This window comes from Neopsephotus bourkii, unplaced genomic scaffold, assembly GCF_033783945.1.
Source record: "Neopsephotus bourkii isolate Nb327-2 ecotype Australia unplaced genomic scaffold, CSIRO-AGI_Nbou_v1 NB_1493, whole genome shotgun sequence".
NCBI lineage: Eukaryota > Metazoa > Chordata > Aves > Psittaciformes > Psittacidae > Neopsephotus > Neopsephotus bourkii.
Window position 1 is genome coordinate 546,040 of NW_026901969.1, and position 21,206 is coordinate 567,245.

At 45.5% G+C, this 21,206-nt stretch overlaps 1 protein-coding gene and 1 long non-coding RNA gene across 2 annotated transcripts in view; one reads left to right on the forward strand and one right to left on the reverse strand.

Moving 5' to 3' along the window:
- Positions 1 to 15,971, reverse strand: part of LOC133220922 (uncharacterized) — an 85,847-nt gene extending 69,876 nt beyond the window's left edge. Inside the window, exons 1-3 of the long non-coding RNA XR_009727815.1 lie at positions 15,660 to 15,971; positions 10,764 to 10,856; positions 9,482 to 9,537 (exon numbers count right to left, since the gene is read on the reverse strand). This is a non-coding gene — a long non-coding RNA (uncharacterized LOC133220922). The remainder of the gene's footprint in view (positions 1 to 9,481; positions 9,538 to 10,763; positions 10,857 to 15,659) is intronic.
- A 234-nt stretch (positions 15,972 to 16,205) lies between these two features.
- DUSP6 (dual specificity phosphatase 6) lies at positions 16,206 to 20,966 on the forward strand. The gene is made up of 3 exons (XM_061369345.1): positions 16,206 to 17,068; positions 17,637 to 18,074; positions 19,450 to 20,966. The coding sequence occupies exons 1-3, from the start codon at positions 16,666 to 16,668 to the stop codon at positions 19,755 to 19,757; spliced, it is 1,149 nt and encodes a 382-aa protein (XP_061225329.1). The 5' UTR covers positions 16,206 to 16,665; the 3' UTR covers positions 19,758 to 20,966.
- The last annotated feature ends 240 nt before the right edge of the window (positions 20,967 to 21,206 follow it).

Here is a 21,206-nt window from a genome sequence, read left to right on the forward strand (position 1 = left end):
GGGCTAGGGCAGGACCCATCACTGCTGTGGCAGAACTGACTGTGAAGAGCTGTCTGGTGTGCTGGGGGAAGCAACCTCCATGCCACGAAGCCAAACGACTGACACCAACCCAAACCACCCGCCTGCCGTTTGCACGGGGCCAGGCCCTATATCTGAGAGCGTGAATCTTTTAGTCAGTTAATTTTATGGCCTGCTGAATGGTTTCTGACCACATGTGAACACAAGTTGCACTACGTTGTTATTTCAGCTCTGAGGAAGTGTTTGCCTTTGAAGCAGCACCAAGGAGAAATCTGCTGTAAAGGGTTTTACTGTCCCTGCACCTGGTGCTGCATACATATCCCACCATGTTTATCACTACAGGTGATTGACAATATGCAGGCTGCAATGGGAAACTGACGTACTATTTGAGGCTGCAAATTCTGCCAGCACGTAGAAGTTCTCAATGTGATCAAGCCCAAGGATCAGTATCCTTAATCCTCAAAACAGTACTCGATTTTAAAATTCACCATCCAAAAAATATCAATAATAAGGGGTATGGTCTACACATTATGGTAAGCTGCCTTTATGATTTCAAGATTTTCTTTTTTAGGCACAAAGGCTGTAAAGGCTGGTTTCAGATCCCTGAAAACCGAGATTGCCATGCAATTGCAAGCCTTGAGTTTCTAGGGTTTAGCAGAAACAACCTATGTCGTGAGATTCACACTAAAATTGGAAGTGAGACAAACTGCAGTGTCACTGCAGCACAGGTGTGCGGAAATGCAGTAGCTTCATCATCATAAAACTAGTTATGCAGTAGAAATGTCTCGTAAGCCTGTACTGTATTCCTTGCAAGTTAGAAAGGACATTCCGTTACAGCCACAGAAGCCAGCCAACAAAACCTGTGGAGCCCACGCTACCCTCCCAAACTCTCCACACTACCAGTACAAAGGCACACGGGAAGTAGTAGGCAAGTGCCACTCAACGCTGCGTTGAGGCTGTGTTTTCTCAGGGACTTTGTCCTGGGGATATTAAGAAATCTTTCCCTTCAGTTTCCGTATCAGGTTTTCAGATCAGCGCTCTTCCCAGCCTCTCCTCCTCCGGGCTGCTCGCAGTGTGGAGTGCTCTTTTCCTGTTTACCCTCATATCCCTTTTTATTACCAGGCAGGGTTTTTTTTCTCTAAAGCACACTCAGGCGCCTGCTTGTTTTTTCTAAAGCTCTACAGGGATTTGTTGGCGTCTTTTGCAGCAGGTCATCCTGTTTTCAGACAAAGTTCCTGTCCTGTTAAAAACAATCATTTCTGGATGTCTCTGTATACGGCTCCTGCTTTTAATCATCCTGAGTCCTTGAGCCATGCAATCTGAACTCCAAATATTTAGGTTTTGGTTGTTTGTTTGTGGCGAAAAAAGAAAAGCAAAGAAAAGCCCACAGAACATTTTCAAGCTGCCACCCTTGTGCAGGACAGGGGACCTCTGCGCACTGCAGGTAACACACAGAGGCCAGCGGTGCACAGCCTGTGGCACACTCAGGACGAAGGCTATGACAAAGACAGCAGGAAAGACAAGCTCCAGCACCACCACTCAAAATGCCCTTGCTGCTCTAGGTAGAACAAGCTAGCTTCAGGCTCCCGAGTCCTGGATAAGTATTGGCCAGCACAGCTCCCTGCAGCCACACTCAGCCCTGGGACCAGAGGCAGACCCACAGGGCACAGTTAGAGGATGGGACAGGCCAAAGTAGAGCTGGCCCATCGTTTGGGCATAGTCTGCACTCTGAGCACATAGCAAAGTAAATAAGAGTAACACTGCCTTGTACAACAGCAATAATTTTGAGAGCAGATCAAAGCTCTGCATGGCTTTCAAACCCATAGGTGGACAGTAATGGTGTAATGCTACATAACTTGTTGGGGTTTAATTTTATGCTGAGAGAAAAACTTAGACAATCACATGTCATATTTCTTCTATTTTAATTGAGTACAAGCCCTGTACTACTGCAGCAAGGGCAAATACCCAAAAGACAGATCCATGCTGACAACACCTCCTGTGATGAGGGGACCAGTATCAGTTTAAATCTACTGAGGCTGGGACAGATACTTTGCACAGCTTCATTTGGAGCAGAGGCAGGAGATTACTCTCCATGGCTCCCCATATAGCCAACAGTAGAAGGCATTCTCTGTTAGGAAGCAGCTAGCACCCCTAAATTAGGATCCCCTGCTGAGCTCTGCTCTGTGCTGTGTCTCCTCATTACCCTAATGAGCAGAGCCAGTCTCTTACCTTTTAAAAGACAGAGGATGTGAATAAACCCTCAGTAATTGGTGATATAAGATGGCAAAGTGTTTAGCAAGTGTATTTAGTACCCTTTGCATATAAATAGATAGGTGAAGTCGGTTCACAGAAGGTGAATGTCACACCTTAAGCTGGGACAAGAAGTCAAGTCTCTTATATAGCCTCAGAAGGGCTGGAGCTACCTGCCAGGCTGTGCTGTTGCATGCAGTGCTACAAGGAGGACTGATGGGAGCACAGGACTGAATCTTGAGCTCCTGAGCTAGCACTTACCTGTTGGGAAATGCTGTTATTACGATGGGGAGGGGCAAAAGACAAATTCTCTTTATTGGTTCCCAATTTGCACTACAGCAAGCTGCATCTCAGAGGATCTTGGGTCACCTCCTTGGAGCCAAGGGAGAGCTCACTTTCAAGTGTACCTCCAGGGTTTTGTGTTCTGTTATGTTCCAGGAGGTGATGAAATGTGTTTCAAAATATGTATGTTTAAAGGTGCCACAGCCTGCAGCTCCATGAAGAGAAAGGGACTATTGTGTGTTTCCTGATGCTGAACACTCTTGCAAAATGATCATCAATCAAAGTTGCAGGCTTTGGTAAATTTACCCCTGACAGTTCTTATAGGAAGATGTTACACAATCCCTAACCCAAATGCTTTGATCTCCTAAGTCAAAGTCAATATGTCCAGCTGGATAAATAGCATTAAGCCCAGCACTGCTTCCTGTGGAAGTGATAAAAAATTGATAAAATCCTGACTTTCAGAAGCACAGGTGCTTTAAATCAATGGAGTACAGTTCAACAAAGCTATCAATACATCCCTGGAAGTCCTGACTGGAAGCAAAAAGCTTTGAAATTTTCATGCTCCTTAGTTCAGAAATGGAGTTTAAATTAGTCCTCTTCAAGCAGCTACATCCACTGAGCCATACTCTGGGCCAGTATCAATCAGAACTGTGCCATTTGCTTAACTGACCAGAGTCCCAGAGCTCAGGTTCACCCCTGTGCACTGCCAGCCTTTCTGCAGCATAATGGGATTAGCTTCCAAGGATGTGCTCTCAGGAAGAGTTTTAGAGCCCTGCCCCTCATCCCTGTCCTAACCAGTCCTCTCTCCACATGTATTAGATACATCATCCCCTTCTTATTCAGGGTCCTATCATTTTTAAAACCCCATTTAAGTCTCCTTGGACTTCCAACTGATCATGGTGTGAATCCTTCCTCTTCCTCCTCCTCATATTAATCACAGGTCCACAGCCCTCTTTCTGTGCAATAGCAGGGCTGGCAGGGTTAAGGCAGGTTTCCTTCCCTCTGGCTTACATGCTTCCCAGCATCAATAATCTATTACAGATCCTGGTTTACTGCCCATTCCCCTCCTCCCCCAATAATAATGCCATTCTTGAAAGCTCAAGATAAATATCCTGTTACAAAACAGATGATCAGGATGAATATTACTTTCATCCTCTAAGTCACTACTTGTGGGGGAGTGGAGATAGTCTGTTTAGCCATATGGATGGTTTTCCATCAGTCATGAACGTCACTGACACCAGGGAAAAAAAAAAAAAAAAAGAGCCCCCAAAATTGTGTGACCTTTGGTTTGCTTCAGCTGAAGTTGATTCTTGGAAGGTAAAATTCCCCCTGGTCCAAGGGCCACTCTATAACAAATATAGCGCACATGTTCTTATGAAAGCCCTGAAAACATATGGGAAATTTCAGAATAGGGACCTTGTGCTAAGAAAACCCTTGGAGGGAATCTCTGACATACAGATCTTTCTTAGGAATTCATTTTGATTCCTCTGAAGTGATAAACCCATCATCTCTCTTCCAGGTATATAGTGACAGTAGGTTCCTAGAAGGGCCATGTCTTCTAAAACACAAAAATGAAAAAGAAGAACTAATTTCTTCCTAGAAAGCCTTCTTTGGACCTGAGGGAAGGAAAGAAGAAAGAGACCAAAGTCATTCCTGACACTTCTTGAGCATTTCAGACTTCCTCCAAAAATTAACTAGACCATGCCCATGGAGAAGTTGAAGGTGCCCTCTCATACAGCAGAGGAAATGAAAACAGACACCCTGAGTTTCAGCAAATGCCTTTGCTGGGCAGATTATGAAGAGCTAAAGAAAACGGTCTCTATAAAGAATATGTGGGCTGAGGCATGGGCTTACCCCATGTTGGTAAGAAGAGCTCAGACAGAAACCAGACTACGTGTGCAACCATTTCTCAGGGAGACCATGTTTCATGGAGAGCTGTTAGGTTCAGTGGCCCCATTTTGTCTAGACCTTGCTTCTTGCTGCCTGACCTCAGCCATACTTCCTAACTCCACCCTGAAGGACCAAAAAGTCTCCTGGCTGCTCCCAGACAAGCTCTTGCTCTAAGGGGTGGCCTTAGGCAAAAACAACCCCAGCAGATGCTTAGCTCCCTTGTTGCTAGCCCATGTTACCCCTCAGCAGCGTGCCTCTTGACAGTGCAAGTAAGACACATTTCTGGTACCCAGGAATTGCTCTCAGGCAAACTCTTCAACCCACAGTGCATGGAGACGCGAGTAGGAAGGTCAGGTGGGAATCTGGGAGGAAAGCTGACAAGGGGGGAAAGGGCTGAAGCTGCACATACCCACAGGGTTGCTGTTGGCATAGGAGAGGTTTTGGGGTCACCTTCATCTTACTTGTAATCACTGGTTGGAGCTCACCTTGCCGCAGCTGAACCTTATCCTTCTGGAATGTTTTTCCCACATGTACTATTTCTGTGGTGCGAAGTTATTTTTTCCCTTCTTTATAAAGGCAAAGTGCTGAATCCAGCTTAATGGATGATCAAAGTGACTATCAGTTCCAAACCCCAAGAATAAAAAGCCCTTAGTTAATTTCTCTGCAATTGTGGCCTCATTTGCCTTCTAAAATAACATGCAATATATTTTTACAGGGACTCAGATGCAAAATCAGTATGGGCTATGATTATAAGAGCAAAAAGACAATCAGCATCATGGGTCCTATTCCAGTCACTGGTTTTGCCTTAATATGTCAGCTAACCCAGCTTGAAAAACTGCCATGACACCACTCATTAAGGACGTGAGGGGCTACACCTGAAATGGTTTCCACAGCACAGGCTGCTGCTACTCTAACGGCTATGAATTTTCCTATTATTTCTTGCTACTATTTTAATGTTACAGTTGCTATTGTAGAACATACTGATATAGAAAACTGGATCCATTTACTTACTGTTGCCTTGCCACTAAAACTAGAAAACCTCCTGCTCTATTTGTTTCCAGTCCAGTCTCTAGCTCAGGAATACTGACCATCTTACTTAGATGAGATAAATAGCATCAACATGACTGAATTAAACAATACTGCCTCAATAGAGGGACAATTGTGCATCTAACAATTAGCAGACTGTAATCAGTCTTTTCCCATAGCAACATACCTCTTAACTTTACCAACTAATAATGCAATGCTCATACACTTACTTTTGTAGGTTTTCTGGAAAACAAACCCAAATCCAAACCCAAAACACAACCCTTCAAAGGAAATATCCTGTTGTATGTTTCTGAGTTTCCCTGAAGCTGAATGCTGTGGGTAGGTGACCTCTCCCTGCCTCTACGTAACAGTTTTTGTGCACCTGACATAGAAGAGGCATCACGTGTGTTGTTAATGAGTTTCAAAGGAGCAGTTGTTTTTAAATAATTAGTCTGTGTCTAAATCTAAGAGAGATTAATTTTTATCAGTGAGCATGGAGAGCTCTTGGCATGCAAGAACTCATGGTTCTTTGCCTCCAGTTTTCTATTAGTAACAACTTACATGAATCAACATGGGTGGTGATTGAAAGCACTGGGCTATAGTGAAGAGTGCTCTCATCCTGAGCACTCAGTGCAGAAGATTTGGTTCCTTTATTTACTTTGCATAAATTCTGGGGAGGAAATATGAGGCACTGAGAGTCCCTTTGTTTTTGCTCGTTGGATTTAAGCAGTTCCTCTTGTACACACCAGAACAATGAATCCCTTCAGTCCACCAGGCTGTCAGTGATACAAAGCCTTGGATTCACATTGTAGATCGGTTTCAAAGAAGCAACTGGATGATTGCAGTGACTTCAGATTCAAACTTTGCATTTGCTGTTTTCAGAGACAAGGAATAAAATATACCCCCTTATGCTAAGAGTCTGAGCTGGCATAATGTACATATCATTAAGCCAGAACATCCAGGCTGAAGTGTCCTCACTAATTGGGAAAATTCCTGGCCAAAAATATATTGGTTGGAACCCAAAGAACACAGGTTATCTCAGTAATTCCTCACCACATACTATCACTGGTAGAGTCCTTATCTTACATACTTCCAGTCTTGGTAAGGACTTGCTAATACAGGCAACACTCTGTGTGTGGATGAGCATTCACATAGCTGGTAGGCTCAGTCCTCCCTCTGAACCCACAGAGCACATAACAAAGCCTTTTTCTCTGACTTATTTCAGAAAATATGCTTCTTTTTTTTTTTAGGTAAAAAACCTCCTACAGCCATTTGTTGACTCTTCTAGATCCACGGACAAACACTGTTTTGCTAGATGATCACTCAGGCATGTCAGCTGGATGCCTCACACCATTCAGAGTTGTAACCGGGATCATTAATTGATGCTTGCAGAAGAAGAGACAGTGTATCAAGGTTGTGATCATTTGTAGTATTTCATCTTTATCTGGATTAAAAGAAAATCCATTGGCTAGCTTGACCGAAAGGTTTTGGTTCCAAAGGCACAACTTGGATCCAATAAGAAAGAAAACAGTTATCAGTTTTCTCTTTCATATTTAATCTTTAGAGAGAAATCTCTCTGAAAACGCCATTTGGACACTGACCTAGTCTGACTAATTTTGGTATCTTGCTGTTGGGAGACAAACCAATTCTTCCTCTTTCCCTCTGTAATACATGTAGAAAAGCAGTTCCCTCGTAATTTTATCCACCATACTTTAGTGGAGTACCAAACCTACTCACTTTGAATACAGGCCATAAGGCATTTCAAGTGTCAGTGTGGAGGTTGCATTACCATTCTGCAGCCCTAAAACTATACAGGCAAAAAAAGTCAGGCAAACTAAAGCTAAAAAATAAAAAAACATAAAAAAAAAAAAAAAAGAGAGAGAAAAGGTGTTGAGAGTGGGTGTGATGATGAAAATGCTGACGGGCCCTTGCATTCAGTGGCAGTAATTAGCTTTACCATAGTAAATTCCAGGCATATGGCATAGCAACTTTCACACCCTCTTACATGATTTAAAACAGTTCTCACAAATGTTCGCCTCACTGTAACTGTGAAAAATCTCCTGTTTTCTGAAGAGTAAAACTGCTCCAGTATCTTGCCGTAGCAACTGACACTTAAAAAAGAGTGCCTCCCAAATCCAGTTAAGGCAATGGATGTGTGTTTAATGCAGGAGAACAACAATTAGTGTATTTTTGACTGAAAAGAACTCAGTTAAGCTGCCAGAGATGTCAAAAGTTGCTCGCTACCCTGACACTTACGTAATTGTTCTGCGAACACCCACACGCCGGAATAGACCTACTCCACCAAAAACTGCAGGGCTGACTCACTGAGTGTTCCTCTACGTCTCTGAAGACCTAACCATCTAGGATACATCATCTACAGCGTAATTCTAATGTGATTCCCCTGATTCAATAAAGTCACACTTCACTCAGGGAAAAGGGGAAAAAAAAAGACAATCTGTACCTTCAGGATCCTGCCCACCCATCACGGGGGAAGCAGCCAAAACTGACAACGCTGAAGAGCATATCTGCTCTTCAAAACTGCCTGAGCCCCATACAAGGGCAAGCCTGGGATTAGATGTGGCTGGCTATGGTCTTCTGGATTCTCCTTGCTGAAACAAGATACAGAAGCAACTGCACCTACAACCTACTCAGTTTTGACCTCCATGCTGTGCAATATTTGCCTTCCAAGGAGAAGGACCAGGATGAAGGACAGGGCACCCCTCCATAGAGCTCATCCTAACCCTATGCTGAGGCAGACTGGAAATGGAGCAGGGCACTGCCGCATCCTGGTCCTTGCTTCCTGCACACTTCTATCTTACTCCCATTCGAATTCTGTTGTGACCCAGAAATGTTTAACTTCTCTGATCTGACGGGACTGCCACATGAAATGAAGCAGATTGGTGCGAAACCAGACTAGAAGTAAAACCAAAATAACAAACCAACATTTAAAACAATTATGAAGAAAACCTCTAAGAAAGAGCAGGGAGCCTCCATTCTTTCACTGGGAAGCATAGGAGCATAGACATCTCTACAACAGCCTCTTGTGACTAAAGATTTATATGCATGGTTTAGCCAGAATAGGAAACTTTGTGAAAATGGTTTATACTTTACAGCTATATTACAAAACTTCTCACAGAAAGTAATAATTCAATGTAATTTACTTCTATGTTATGCTAGTGGCAGCAATATACTAAATGAGTAACATAAACTGTGACCATGAACAGTACTGTAATCATCCTGCCATTGTGCTCTGACATACTGAATAATGACCTGGTATTTGAATGGGACAGTTCTACCATTTAGTCCTCATAAATATCTAACCATACTAAAGCCAGGATAAACTTAGCAACAGTAATTCTCTTGTCAACATTTGCAGAAATTACACCTATACACACCCAGTCTTCAGGGCATGTTGTACACCAGGAACATGCACAGCCCAATACTGCCCCAGATATTTTGAATACTGCTCCATTTTTAGGGCATTATCCTCTCCCCCTATATTCTATTTACATCAAATTCTTTCTACTGGTTTTCCTTTCCCACCAACCACAGTCTCTTTAGCTTCCAAATGAAAAGAAACCACTAGGTTAAACTGTGGGATGTAGCAGTTGTGGCGACTGAGCCCTCAAGACCACTGTAGTTTGGCAGTTTTGTTTTAATGTCCTGTTTTGGGTTTGGTTGTGGGTTCTTTGAGGGTGAAGGGGGGGGTGGGGATGTCAAACTAAATCAGAAAGGCAGGCCCTTGCACTGCAGGACATGAAGACCTATGTCATATGCTGTCTGTTCCTGGAAGCCAGCAACATCACTGATGCTGCAAATTCAGCATGAGATTTGGGCTGCTTTTCTCTTTCTCTCTTCTTTTTTCTCTAGGACATTTTAGCACCTAGGTCGGGCCATTAGTTTGGTGCTTCTCCCTTGTTAAGCTTTTCTGAAACGATGTTTGACAACAGCAGGTCACCAGGGAAACCTCCAAACTCAGTAATAAGGAAACTCTTGCCTCTGTCAATGCACTTACCCATTTGGTGCAGGTCCTTCCTGGCCCAGGAGAGGTCCCCATGCAGGACTTTTCATCTGTGAAAAATAAAACAGATGTGGTAAATGGGAGTTGCAGGTGTCAGGGCATATATCTGTCCCTGTCTCTTGCCCTGTGACTTCCTGGAGTCAAACTGTGTGCTTGGCTCCATGGGGTCCCCAGGACACATTCCAGTGGCCATATAAAAAACAGACAGCGGAAATTGAATTGTCTATGCCTGGGCAGGACTCCTAATTGCCTCTCTTTGGAACCAGAATATAAGATAGCTGTGCAGCATTTCTTTCCTTGAATATGCCTGTCCCAGGGTGAAGGTCTTTTTCTTATATGACTTGATGTCCCTGGTTTGGTCTCTGCACAGCTGATTCACCCTTCACTGTGCAAACACAGTCCTTCTTTTACTCTTTTCACGGTTTAGAACAAGCCTTTAGTAATCCCAGGGGCAGGCTTTTTTCCATGGGCAGAACAAGAGAGAGATTTGGGAGCAGGGGACCTCATAAACATAGAGAAAAAATACATCTTTAGCATTGGGAAGAGAGGGCTGCTTTCCACACCTGCTTGATGCTGCCAGGTTTGTTTCCTTGTAGAACAAGTGAACGGGATGAAAATGGGACAGTGCTATTGAAGGAACATACTTAGCAATAGCACTAATTCCTCCCCAGGTAAGCCCACGTTAGTGCCTAGTAAGCTCTTCCAAGCACATCAAAATGTGCAGCACTAAAGAGATTATAGCATTTCCTCAGCAGCCTCATCTGGTGTGATGTATGTGCCCAGTACAGCGTGACTGAGGCTGTGCCTGAATAGCAGGCAACAGCAGAGAGAAACAAATCAGCATGCAAAACACGGTAACATGCTTTGGGCACTACTGAACTCACTGATATCGGCAAAGAAATAATACAAGCACATTGTTTTCCCCATACAAACAGCATGATATTCCTGCACGATGGATCAGGACTTTTGAATAGGAGTTGCTGCTTTCCTCAGCTAACGTTAACAGAACCATATGAATCTGGATTCCAACCAGTAAGCTAATTTATTAATTTAATCACTGCTACCAAAGTTAAGGGCATACCAGTATTTTTATGTGATCATGGCCTCAGTACCACTTCAAAAATTTATTCTGCTTCTCTCTTTTGTCTCTATTACACAGTCCATTTTTTATTTGAATGCTTTCAAATTACCATGTAACTAATGATAAGAAAAGTATGCACACATACACTCTTCTGTTCTCACCACGTGTATTATCTTTTAAGACAGCGCTGCCCACCTATGCTATGTTTCTGTTGCCAGCAGAATGTAATCCACTGTGAAGTGATACACAGGTCAGTGACACCAAAACTGCCTTTACCAATGACAGTACCTGGTAAGGGGGGGGGGGAAGGTAGAAAGACCCCCCCCCAGGTAGAAATGAAAGAGGAAAATAAAGATTAGAGTGCTGGCCTGTGTGGCTGGCCAATACACTGTGAGCTTGGCTAAATGGGTGCCTTTCACTGCCCTCCTCCAAGCTTAGTTTTATCCCCTAAGAAAGAAGAACCCTACAGCCATTAGCGATCTGCTGTCAAACAAACCTCTCATCTTTGCACACCCAGAGGAACCATTTGGAGAACTCCCATATGAGCTACATTCAGGAGCAAACTTAGTTTATACTACAAGAAGTCAAAAGAAAACAAAACCTTTTGAATAAATGCATGTCTGTAGTAGCTGTTAAGTGTTTTAAATCGTCATTCCTAAGTAATTGCTAATTACACTGCTTTATTACAACCTGCAATTAAATATGTGCTTGAGGTCATCCAGCTATTTGCTGTTTCAAGGAAAGCACTTGAGTCAAAAGGATTTCCTAAATGGAGTCATTCAGTGTTTTATTTCTCCAACTTCAGGCATTATTTTAGATATGAATAATTGGACATTGAATAATCAGTTAAATGTCATTTCCATAAATTGTTTGTACTTTGCATAAAACAAATAAAATGCTTTATAAGGCACTTTTGTTCTCCCTTTGAGGCACCCTGCACTAACCAGTTTTACACCGAAGGCACTGTACTCTGTGGCCAGTTTGGTCTAGGATGATTTGTGTATTTCTATTTTCAAACAGATCATTCACACAAACCAACAAAGACAGACCATTAATTCTCACTTTTACAGAAATTAAAAGGAACTGTGGGGAGGCCATACTGATAAACCTAGAGAGAGAACCTGCGAGAATCACAGACTGTCAGGTAAGCCCTAAAAGTAAGGGCTGGTTACACTAGACACCATTTAGAGACAGTGAAGGGAACTGAGCAGCTCCGGAGTGTAGTTTGTACTCTCTGAAGACCCCCCAAAAGTGAATATTAAGAGAAATAACTAGCTAAAACATGAACATCTAATTTCTCCTATCTAAACCTGGATGACTGCCTAGCTGAATCACGGGCATCTGCTGGTTCAAAGTCAGGATCCTCAAAATTCATGCCCAAGTGTGAGCTGTCAGTGGAGAAACCTGTCTTCACTACATTTACCAAGCTCTTGCATTTCCAGAGCTGAGTTGATATCTCAACCAAAATCCTGATGCCAGTATGTTTCATGCTCTCTGGCCTTCTCCAGCAGGCAATCCCAGAGTGTACTGCACTCGCCTGACATTAAATACTGCAGAGGCAGAAGGTGTCTCTGCCACTTTGATTCAGGTCATCAGTGGGATGTGGAAAACCAAGGCTGGAGTCCTTGCTTTCCTAAATATATAGAAAGACAGGCTGTCAAATTCTGCTCCATATCAAGTAAAAGAGAAGCACGAACCTGCATCTTTACAGGAAGAAAGCACTTCTATAAAGAAAAAACTTTTCCATCCCTGATGTCTAATACAGGAAGAAACTTCATCAGTACTCAGCCTCTCGAGGATGCCTCTGCACTGCTGCTTCAGTATCCCAACCTATGAAACACCTCTCTCAGTGGCCCGGTTGGCCCCGTTTCAAAACGTCATAGATACCTGCCTTTTTGGTACATCTATCTCCCATTACACTATGTAGATAGTCTATCTGCCTAATTCAGGGCCAGGGCTTCTATTACAGGAAGAGATGTGAAGGAATTGGGCAAAGCAACACTGAGCACTAATCTCCAAAGTCCATGAAACTCTTTTATCCTCTGTGTCTACATCTCTGGCCAAGACAAGCTCAGATTATAAGCATTCATGGAGATCTATCTGGGTCTCTACACATACTAAGAATGAGCAAGAGGCTTATGGTCCAAAAGCCAGCAAATAGGCTTTTTGTGATGAGTAAGCTTTGAGCTGGACTGAATAGGTTTCATTCACAGCCAGGGAGGTATAAAACCAAAACAAAATAAACCAAACCCCACCCAGAAATAAACATTTCAGGGTTGAAAAAGCTAACTCTGCCAGTGACTGGATGAATGAGGCGATCATGCTTAACAGGAATAGGCTCCTCTTACAGCCTAGGTACTATAAAAACTTCTGGAAGTTGAATGATAATTGGCCTCCTGGTGAGGCTTGGGTTGTATATCTGGTCTCTGACAAAGAATCAAATGGTAGTGTGGTTAACTGAATCCACTCCTGCATCCCTCAGTGACTGACAGGACAGCATGCTGTCAGATGCAGAGAGGAAAAGTGAGCACATACTTGCATGCAAACACAAAGATAACAATGTTCCAGTAGTTTTTCTTATACTTTAGACTTCTTCAGCTGATGCATGCTAAGGGAGGTACTACTACAAATTCAAAAGGTGCCGTGTATTCCACTTTTTTTAACTCTGCTGCAGACAGTGCAAAATCTCCCTCCTAGCTCACAATGCACCAAAGACCACCCTCCTCCTGTGGCTATGCAATGAGCTGGCTACAGCTATCATCATTACATGTCTCTGCCCCCAGCTCCACTTGGGAAATACAACCCTCTTGAGTGTGCTTTAACATTTTATTGCCTTCATACACTTAACTTTAATGCTCATAATATTTTGACCAGATCTGACATGACTAATTATAAATGCTACCATTATTTATTGTTGCATTACAACTAGGCAGGTATCTCAATATGTTTGATAAACCGCTTGCATAACATGTAGCTTTCGTTAAAACATTGAATGACTAAGATTTTTATTTTAAACCACTGCCATAAAACGTCACTGAAAATGCCCTGAAGATGATAATCAGAACACATTTTCTTCCCAAAATATTTTAGTCATCAGAGAGTCAGGCAAGTTTACCTTATATGAGTATGTAAGTGTGTGATAGACGTAATCTGGGGTTTGTTCTGCTTTCTTTGAATCCTAATTCTGCAACGTGATGATGGTTTTGTGTGCATCTTCATTTTTTTAAATGTAATCAAAATACACTGTAACCCCAAAGAACCATGTTGATTAATAATAACAACGATTACAAGGAACAAATTGTATTTATCATTGTGTCAAGCTTGCTGGGAATTGTCACAGTGTTATGCTGAAATTGTCCCTGTCTTTAACTTTCAGGTCTCATTCACTATGGTTCAATATGACTCCTTCTGCTTGTTTCTAAGTTGACCCCTTAGGTGATAACTGATCATTTGAGGATTCTTCTGGCTGTGGCTCCTGTTGGGATGAAGGTTAACTGAGAAAATACAGTTTATTATTGCAGTAAGTGAGTAACAAGAAATGTTTGAGATGGCTTTAAGACAAGCATCACATTATACTGCACCTTGAGAGATAACTACAGCTGAGGCAGTTTGAGAATTTCTCTTCCAGTTGCTCATGCTTTGCAGAATTTATGATTCCAGAACTTTCATTACTTAAGCCTGAAATTCACGCTTAGTAAGGCTGAGGTTTGGGCTATATTAAGTTGTAAAATCTGAAAAAAAGTTGATCTGCTCTACTTGAGAAAGATAAATAATAAAACATTTTTAAGGAGGGACAGAAGGCGGTGAAAAAGAGTAGTTCTTAAATTATGACCCAATTACTCATTTTACCAGGACTGTGCTATTTGTCATATTAATGCACAGTAACCAACAGTCTCAGCCCCAAAGAATTTGCTGTCCTGTCTGAGCCCTGACATAGGTGAAACGAAAACTCTTAACAGAGGCAGGGGGAAATACTAGCACATAAATGAATAAAAATCAAAGGTTCCTCCTTTGTTGTGTCTTTGCTCTGAACATTTAAACTCCATACCCTGGATACAGAGCTGAACAGAGAGTGAGGCACCTGATAAGAATAGCTTAGAAACTCTTTAATGAGAGACAGCAGTACCACGGTGGCAAGCTGGACTGGCCAGCTTGTCCCCATGGAGCAGTGAGACAATGTACGTGGTTCATGTCCAGCGAGTCTTACATTAAGCTGGCCAAATGCCCCTGCTTAGGGGCAGGGCAAATTTTGTGTAACACCTCAGTCCGGCTTTCCAGCCTTTGAAAAAGATAGCAAGCAGGGACGGTCTCAAAATCCCTGCTGAGAAGGGCGTTGATAATGCTATCTGGGTGTCAGGCTGGCTTGAAACTGCAGCGACTGATGTGCCAACTTTAATTAACATCACGGGTGTTCTCTGTGCAGGAAACACAGGACTGCCCATGCTACTATCTGTTCCCAGGGTCAACACTCTCCGGCCACTTGCTACCTAAGGAACCTCCTTCAGCTGGGGTTAAAAATAACGACCCCGAAGGACAGCAGCAGTGTAAACGAGATTAGCCTCTTCTGAACAATTTTACTCCCCAGGAGACGTTGGCGACAGTATTAGCACCTAGGCCAGGCTTCCCTCAATTTATCTGCGTTCTTGGTTTTCGCTTATTATTTGCTAACCCGCACCTGGGAACAACCCCGCCCGGCTCAGCCTCTGGCCCCGCTCCGCCGGCGCCGCTCCGCCGGGCCCCACAATCTCCCCTCCCGTCTCCCGGTGCGGTGGAGCCCCTAGCGCCCTTCCGCCCGGCCGGCGGCGACGGGTCCGCACCCGCAGGCCGCCCGCGGGAGGAGCCGGAGCGGCGGCCCGGGCCGCCAGGTGCGAGGGGCGCCGCCGGGGGGGCTGCGGGCTCCGCGCTGGCGATGGACCCCTCCGTGCAGCCGGGCGAGGGCGGTTCAGTTACCGCTATCTGGCGGGGCCGCTTTCCCTTGTCATGTTTTTAGGGTGGCCGCAGGCTGTCTCTGAGGCAGCGCCGGCTCCCTCGCTGCGCTTGGTGCAGCGGGTAAAGCCGGGCTGCGTAGGAAGAGATTAGCTCGGGGTTTACCCTTCACCCGCGTAGAGATCAGCTGAGGACAGAGGCTGCTCGGCCTCCCGAAAAACGGGATTCCCGGAGCGCCCTCATTAAAAGCCGGGCAGTGACCAGCTCTGAGGAACTGGAAGGGGGAAAGAGAAGGCAGCCAGCTCCAGATTTAGGGAGAGAAAACATGGAGGAAGGGATAAAGGTAAAAAGGTGCCTTTTGTTCCGCCGGTGCCAGCGCCCGCGGGGGGGAAGGAGGAAGGCTGTTGGGGGGGGCCGTGCCGCGCCCCCTCACCTGCCCCCGGCGGCCGCGGCGCGGCTGCCGCTTGTTTGCACTCGGCTTATCCGGAGCGGAAATTCCTTTCCGTTTTTGTGAATGACAAACTCATTAACGATTCATCAACACAACCTGTTCCAGCCGGCCCGTCGCCGCGGCAACAGCCCCTTCCGCGCGCCCCCATTGGCTGCGCTGGAGAATGTATCCATTGAGGCGTCCCGTGGTTGTATCCATTGAGGAGCCGCCGGGCGCCGGGACGCGACCGAGGGGCACCGCGGGGGGTGCGGGCACCGGCAGCACCGGCACCGCCGCGGTGATTCCGCGCTGAGCGGGGTAGCCTCGCTCGGCGTGCACGTTAATTGGATTTCATTCACTCGCAGTGGAGGAAAAGCCCAAGGGCTTGGGCTGCAGCGGCGATTAGGCAGGTTCATTCAGGGATTCATTGACAAAAAAGACAGGAGAGCGGGCAGCCTGCGCGCTCGCACGCTCGCACTCACTCACTCGCTCACACCTAGCCGCACTCGCACACATTTACACGCCGGGGCTGCTTCTCCCTCGCCGTGACTCTGCCGCCGCCCCGCGCGGGGACGGGGGGGGGGGCTGCGTGATTCATTTTCCTGGGGCGGAGGGAGATAAGTTGTGAGGAGTTGGAGGGGTGCAGCCCGCCCGCCGAGCCAGCCTGCTGAGCCAGCCGCATGCCTCTGTGAGAGCGAGAGGCGCTTCCTAGAGCACGCTTCGCTCCCCACGTCCTTCCTCATGCTAGATACGTTCAGACCCGTCCCTTTTGCTTCGGAAATGGCGATTAGTAAATCTGTGGCGTGGCTGAACGAGCAGCTGGAGATGGGCAACGACCGGCTGCTGCTGATGGACTGCCGGCCGCAGGAGTTGTACGAGTCGTCCCACATCGAGTCGGCCATCAACGTGACCATCCCCGGTATCATGCTGCGGCGGCTGCAGAAGGGCAACCTGCCCCTGCGCTCCCTCGTCGCCAGCAGCGAGGAGGACCGGGAGCGCTTCGCCCGCCGGTGCGGCACAGACACAGTGGTGCTGTACGATGAGCACAGCCGCGACTGGAACGAGAACACGGGCGGAGAGTCCGTGCTGGGGCTGCTCCTCAAGCGGCTCAAAGACGAAGGCTGCAAAGCGTTTTATCTGGAAGGTGAGAAGAGCCGCCCGGGGTTGGCTTGCTTCCCTCCCTGCTTGTCTGGGGCTGCGGGTAGCAGGAGCCGAGCCCCGCCGCTCGGCTGTTGCGGCTCTGCCCGGGTAGTGGTTGGGGGGCCTGGCCATTGCACACTGACACTCCGGGCCTTTACCCCATGCCTGTTCCCAGCCCCCCCCAGCATCCCTATCCCCGCTTTGTTTAAAGGACCCTCGGGGACTGGAATCCACTGGGGAAGGCAGTGGTAATGGGGGTCCCGGCATGAGCAGGGGAGGGAATAGGAGGAATCGTTGGCGAGACATCTCTCGGGTGTCCCCGCAGGGTGCAAGCGGCACAGAGCTTTAATCCTGAATATGCTGAGCCGCAGTGGATGATTTTCTTAAGCCGTCTTTAGGTTACTCCATCTGCGTGAGAGTGTGTGACATACTTGTTTTCTTTCTTTTCCCGGGGCTCGAGAGGGTGGGAAGCAGATGCCCTTTTGCAGACTGTGTCAGGGAAATAAGCTGGTTTGCCATCTTATATCATGTTGCATGTGTCGTGTCCCCCCCCGCCCCGGTTTTCTCTCCAGGTGGTTTCAGCAAGTTCCAGGCCGAGTTTGCTCTGCACTGCGAAACTAACCTAGACAGTTCGTGTAGCAGCAGCTCTCCTCCTTTGCCAGTCTTGGGCTTGGGAGGCCTCCGAATCAGCTCTGATTCCTCCTCAGACATCGAGTCTGACATTGACAGAGACCCCAACAGTGCCACCGATTCCGATGGCAGCCCTCTATCCAACAACCAGCCTTCCTTCCCGGTGGAGATTTTACCCTACCTCTACTTAGGCTGTGCCAAGGACTCCACTAATCTGGACGTTTTAGAAGAGTTCGGCATTAAATACATCTTGAATGTTACCCCCAACCTGCCTAATCTCTTTGAAAATGCCGGCGAATTCAAGTACAAGCAAATCCCCATCTCTGACCACTGGAGCCAAAATCTGTCTCAGTTCTTTCCTGAGGCCATCTCCTTTATAGGTGAGACCCGATTGTTCGCTAACAGCTATCTGACAAGCGGTAGTACTCAATTTCTTTGGCAGAATTCGGGAGATTTAGGGCCAGGAACCGTAGCAGTCTTTCTCGGGGCTGCGCTGCTTTCTGGCTGTAAAGACGGTTTAAGTTGAGGGGCTGGTGGAAGCTGCCTGGGGGGTGGTTGAGGAGCCCCTGTGAATTGTAAGCGACGTTTGCAGCTTGCACACGCAACCCTGTTTTGGCTGGCTGCGGGATTCCTGCCTCAGCCGTTCGTGTCGGAGCTGAGGACTGAGCAATGCGCAGGATGGGGGATCTTTTTAAATCCCTTCCTGATGGGGAGGGGGTGGTAAATGAGTCTGGGGTTGGATGGCTTATTCGTCCTTGGTTGTTTTTTTTTTCTCTTGAGGTTCTTGAAGTGCAGTATAATAAAAAGAAACGATCTGGGAAGCTAAATTTAGCTTTTAAATGCAAGTTATTCATAAGCGGTATCCCTGGCAAATGTATACTCAGAGCTTTAATTAAATCTCGTGGTAATAATGATATACCTCTCGGGCTCGGTGCCTGGGTTAGCCAGCCCTTAGACATTATCCGTCAGTTTTGGAAACACGTCCCTTTGGGCTTAAAGAGTTCTGCTTAAAATATGCACTCTCCTTCGTTTTGGGGAGGACTATGATCAGCCCATCCGGGTGGGCATCGCATTATCTGTTGGGAAGCTGTGCTGTAATCTGGTTGAATGATACCGGTAATAGTGGAGAATGTAGGTAATCTGAGCCCAGCAGGAAGAAATGTGGGCTGGAAGCCACAAAGAAACTAATCTCCAGGCATTGTAACGCATTTCCTATTACAAAGGAACCCATTTTCAACCAATGTTGACATCCTGTTCCTCCTAATGGGCTGTCCCCTGTGACTTCCCTCATTCTTTTAAAATGCCTGAATACCTCCATTGTTAGCTGCACAACAGTTGGAGAATAATTTAATAGACCTTTGCAGTCTGCTGGTCTGTATAAAAGGCATTCAGTGACATACTGCAGGATTTCCATGCTGGGGCAAGGGGACTGTAAGAGTTTAAGGCAGATCTCCAGGAGAAAGCATGTCTTTCAAAACTGACTTAATTTTAAAACAGTGTCATGCTGTGTCTCCTGCTCCCTTTGTCTCATTCTTAGTTTTCTCAGCTGTTGGACATGGGTATGTATATTTAGCGAGGTGGATTCTCCCCTTGTCGTGGTTTTAAGCCGATGAAGTTAACTCTTGCGTTGCACTGCTGTCAGCTGGGATTGGAATTGTGCTTCTTTCCTGTTTGATATGAATTTAACTTGCTTTGAGGGATCAGTTACCAGCCCCCTGTCTTATATGTCCTTCTTTGCTCTTTGTGTCCATACAGATGAAGCACGAGGAAAGAACTGTGGCGTCCTGGTGCATTGCTTAGCAGGGATCAGCCGCTCGGTCACAGTGACAGTGGCCTACCTCATGCAGAAGCTCAACTTGTCCATGAATGATGCCTACGATATTGTCAAGATGAAGAAGTCCAACATTTCACCCAACTTCAACTTCATGGGTCAGCTGCTGGACTTTGAACGGACTCTGGGGCTGAGCAGCCCCTGTGACAATCGAGTGCCGAACCAGCAGCTGTACTTCACCACCCCTTCCAATCAGAACGTCTTCCAGGTGGATTCCCTGCAGTCCACGTGAACACCCACCACCTCCCTTCTGCCCGTTTCATGGGGTCATTCCTCAGTGGGTTCTCTTTGGCAGTGATAAAGAAAACGTAGCTTTCTCTTTTCCTGGTCTCTGCTATCACAAAGCAGTTGCCAGAGCAGGCTAGGAAAGGTTACACAGTGTGGAATCGGCTATTACGAAGGGAGGGAAAGTGGTGAGCTCTCTGGGAAGGACTGTGGTGACCAGGCAGCAGGTGGGCAGTGTGCTCATCCCTGCTTGTGCAGTGGCTTGTGTCCGAGGACTTCCGGGGGGGTAGGGTAAGGCTGGACAGGCTGAGCACGTGCTCCTTATAGAGACTGGGACTGTCCTGCTTCCCTCTCTGCTTTTGGATCTGTGACACACATCTTTGTCTTCAGTGAAGACTGGTTATTTTTGTTTGTTTGTTTTAATTTAGAGGAGCCAAAGAAAGAGATTTCAGCTTAGTGTATTTGGAGTACTTGTTTGCCGGAAGCTCGGTAGTATCCTACTTGATCAGTGTAAATATTAATCCTAAACTGATTTGCAATTTTTTTTTTTTTAATTCACATATATTCAAGAAATCAATCTAAGGAACACCTGTGTTTTTGTTCTGTTCATAAGTTCTGCTTTACTTGTTTGTTCTTTTTTATTGCAAAGAATACATTTGCAGCATGCTTGATTTTATTGTTCAAATGAAGCAAGCTTTCCATGAGGGAGAAATGGCAATGGTGAGAAGTTTGCAAATCATGTATTGTGAGCAAGTACAGTCTCTTCTTTCATATATCTTTCTTTTCCTTGTGGTGATTTTGTTTTCCTCATGCTCTTGACGTAGTTTCCCCATGATATATATATATTTTAAATTAATTTTTTTGCCTTACCTTTTGTAAATACATTGTCTGGGAGGAGGTTTGTCTTTGAATGCAGAAGACTTCTGATCACTTTTTAAAACTTTCAGATGTGCTAAACAGTGCATTACCTCTGTACAAATTCTTCAGGGAGCTTCACCTCAAATGCAATATTTTGAGTCTTTTTTGTTTTCTTTTTTTTTGTATAAAACTGGAAGTATGTGCGAGCATTTGGACCTGTGTGTATGCACAGTGAACCTGCACATGGTTGCCAATAAGGGAGAGTCTAATTCATGGTGTAAAAGTTTTAAGATGGAATTTATTATAAGAATGTAAAATCTTAAATTATTAATAAATAACTATTTTTGGCTATTGAGAAGCTGGCTGGTTTATTCCTCCTTTTCCCTCTGTGTGGGTGTGGTTAATTGCACATACACATATGGTTATGTTTAAAGGTAATGATTGCTTTCAATAGGTTTTGTACAGCTCCTAGGACAATAAAGCCTTGATTTTCCCTTTGGTACACTGGTGCCTAAATGAATAAACAGCACATGTGCTGGATTCTCATCTTGCTTTGGTGAAGGGAATGCTTCTGAAGGCCTTAAGTTTAATTGCAAAA